Source organism: Temnothorax longispinosus, unplaced genomic scaffold, assembly GCF_030848805.1.
Source record: "Temnothorax longispinosus isolate EJ_2023e unplaced genomic scaffold, Tlon_JGU_v1 HiC_scaffold_717, whole genome shotgun sequence".
NCBI lineage: Eukaryota > Metazoa > Arthropoda > Insecta > Hymenoptera > Formicidae > Temnothorax > Temnothorax longispinosus.
This window is the reverse complement of record NW_027270580.1, coordinates 1-2996: the sequence shown is the minus strand read 5'-3', so window position 1 is coordinate 2996 and position 2996 is coordinate 1. Positions and strand designations below refer to the sequence as shown.

Here is a 2996-nt window from a genome sequence, read left to right as displayed (position 1 = left end):
TCTCCGCTCGTAGGGCACGTAGCGAAATATTATGAGAGAAACCCCCCCCTAATTGGACCCCAAGCTATCGATCAAGCCTACTTAGAACTTGATCCGTTCACTCGTTATCGAGATCTCAACATCTCGGGTACTCGCAACCCGTCGCGTCGCGTAAAAGAGTCACGGTCGGTCTCGCTCCGCGTGTACTTGGCGCGAGACACTACCGTGTCTCTTGATATTTTTTGTAAATATTTACACAAGTTAAATTTATTTTAGACAATAAGACAAAGTTATTATATATTTACAATATATTTACAACTTGAATAGAAATAAATTATGTTTTATTTTATATTACATTGTTTCTTAAAATAATTTTTAAAATTTATAATTATATTACAATAGAATGAAGCGTACAACATTTCATCATATCTTACATCTTATAAAACCTTCATTACTAAGATCAAAAGGTGGTCGTAAAACATTATCACCGGAAAAACAATTTCTTATTGCCATATGGAAAATGGCAACACCAGATTCGTATCGGTATGAGACTTGTTAAATTTTTAAAAATTTTTAAACTGTACTGTTTTTTTTTCAATTTTTAAATTATATTTTCTTAATTAATTATTTATGGATTAATTTAATTATTTATAGATCTATTAGTGAAAAATTTAATGTTGGAAGAAGTAGTGCATTAAGAGCTGTAAGAAGAGTGTCAAAAGCAATTGCCAAATTATCTCCTCTGTTTATTACTTGGCCACAAGGTAATAGAGCACAAGAAGTTATGATGGGATTTACTGTAGCTAGTGCGTTTCCCAGAATAATAGGAGCAATTGATGGCACTCATATTATAGTAATATCCCACACAGCACAGGATATTTTGAGGGACATTTGTGCATCCGCTGGATATCCACCGGATATTAAATATCCACTGGATATCCACCGGTTATTGAGATATCCCACTTTATCTGTAGGACGTCCCTCAGATAAAGTGTGCTGTGTGGGATAAGAACACCACATGTTTCTCCTGAGTGTTATGTTAATCGGAAAGGACATCATAGTATACAATTACAAGTAATTTAAATTCTAATATATCTTTAAACAGTTAAGTTCTCTTACAGTTAAATAAGTAATTATAATTATTTATTATTAATAGGCCGTTTGTGACCATGAACGAAGATTCATCCATTGTGCTACTGGGCACGTAGGTTCTGTCCATGACCAACGTGTATTTCGTTTGTCCGAAGTTCATAATTATTTACAAGATCCAAGAAAGTTTCCTAATGATAGTCATTTAGTAGGCGATGCCGCTTACTCTCTTCATGAAAATTTAATGACACCATATCGGGATAATGGGCACCTAACACATAAACAAAAAAATTACAATTTTTGTCATTCATCCTCTCGAATGGTTATTGAACGTACATTTGGCTTACTAAAAGGAAGATTTAGAAGCTTATTGACAGTACTCGATATGGAACGTGTCGATTTAATTCCCGAGTTTATTATTGCTTGTTGTGTTTTGCACAACATCTGTTTATTACACAATGACAGTTTTCCAATAGATACAGATTTGGTACAAGACAATGACGATATATTAGGAAATCCAACCAGAGGAAATAATGCAGGTTATACAAAACGTGATGTAATTTGTGATAACTTACCTATGCGAAATGTATAAAAATACATAACATTAAAAAACATTACGACATATTTCGTTTTATATATTTTATTCTTATATAAATTATGTTGTACATATCACATCATTTATCCCCCTTTTTTGCGTAACGATACAAAAAATATATATATTTTTTATTATTACTTACTACTGATATGTATACCAAGTATCACATGTGTTCAGTTCTAATAATATCATTAGTAGTATTATAATAATAAACAAAACTTAAAACTATTTATTAAATCAAGTATCACATGTGTTCAGTTCTAATAATATCATTAGTAGTATTATAATAATAAACAAAACTTAAAACTATTTATTAAACCAAGTATCACATGTGTTCAGTTCTAATAATATCATTAGTAGTTTTATAATAATAAACAAAACTTAAAACTATTTATTAAATCAAGTATCACATGTGTTGAATTCTAATAATATCATTAGTAGTATTATAATAATAAACAAAACTTAAAACCATTTATTAAATTTTTCTCAAAAGAAACAAAATAAACTTGAAGGAAAATGAAATAAACTTAAAGGAACTTAAAAACTTATTATAAGTTATTACTTTAAACAAATTGTGCAAAAATAAATGATATTTGTAATAAATTATTTTTTACTCAAAATATCTATCATTTTTTCAAATGAGTCAAGAAGTCTCTCACGTATCTGCATGTTTTCTTTATGTCTTCTTTCAATTGCTTCTTCGGTTAGCTTTCTATCTTCTTTTAAGTCTTCTATTAATTTGTCCGTATTAGATGTTTGTCGAAGTTTTTCTAAACAAAATAAAATATTATTGCCACTTGCATAAGATAAATACACGACTTGTTTGAATATGTAATCATCTTACTAGGCTTTTCGTTTGTACGGCTTTCGTTCGGCGAACAACTATCGTCACTGGACGTACATTCAGATTGCGACAGTGTCCTTTTTCCAGTTGATGATACAATGCTTACAGGGGACATAAATGGCTTTTCACCTAGTAAAGTATCCATATGTTGGAAAAGATTTTAATTAATAAGTTACTTATATATTAAATATTGTCGAGACAGTTCCATAAGTTAAATAACTTACAGAGAAATATGGCCATGATCGGGTTCCATTACCGGATTTATTATTGTGATCTTTCACGGCTTTGTATGTTCGTTTTAGTCCAGAAAATTTAGACAAACATTGTACACCTGTCACATTATGGCCATGTTTCATCATTTCGCCCGCAATTTCGCCCCATACTTTTTTATGAGACATTCTTCCACTGACGAAATCATTTTGTCTTATATTATATTCTTCAAGCAATAATAGAATAGCTTCATGTGGCCATTTGAAACCTATAAAAACT

General features: G+C 30.4%; 2 protein-coding genes across 2 annotated transcripts; one reads left to right on the top strand and one right to left on the bottom strand.

Annotated features, from left to right (window-relative positions):
• The first annotated feature begins 279 nt into the window (after positions 1–279).
• Positions 280–1899, top strand: LOC139824959 (putative nuclease HARBI1). Its single transcript, XM_071797504.1, has 4 exons — positions 280–522; positions 634–830; positions 983–1053; positions 1136–1899. Exons 1-4 carry the CDS (start codon positions 383–385, stop codon positions 1658–1660), a joined length of 933 nt encoding a protein of 310 aa, XP_071653605.1. The 5' UTR covers positions 280–382; the 3' UTR covers positions 1661–1899.
• A 172-nt stretch (positions 1900–2071) lies between these two features.
• Positions 2072–2990, bottom strand: LOC139824960 (uncharacterized). The gene is given in 3 exon segments (XM_071797505.1): positions 2072–2433; positions 2508–2682; positions 2732–2990. Coding segments are annotated over 3 exon segments (516 nt in total). The 5' UTR covers positions 2906–2990; the 3' UTR covers positions 2072–2266.
• Positions 2991–2996: the final 6 nt, after the last annotated feature.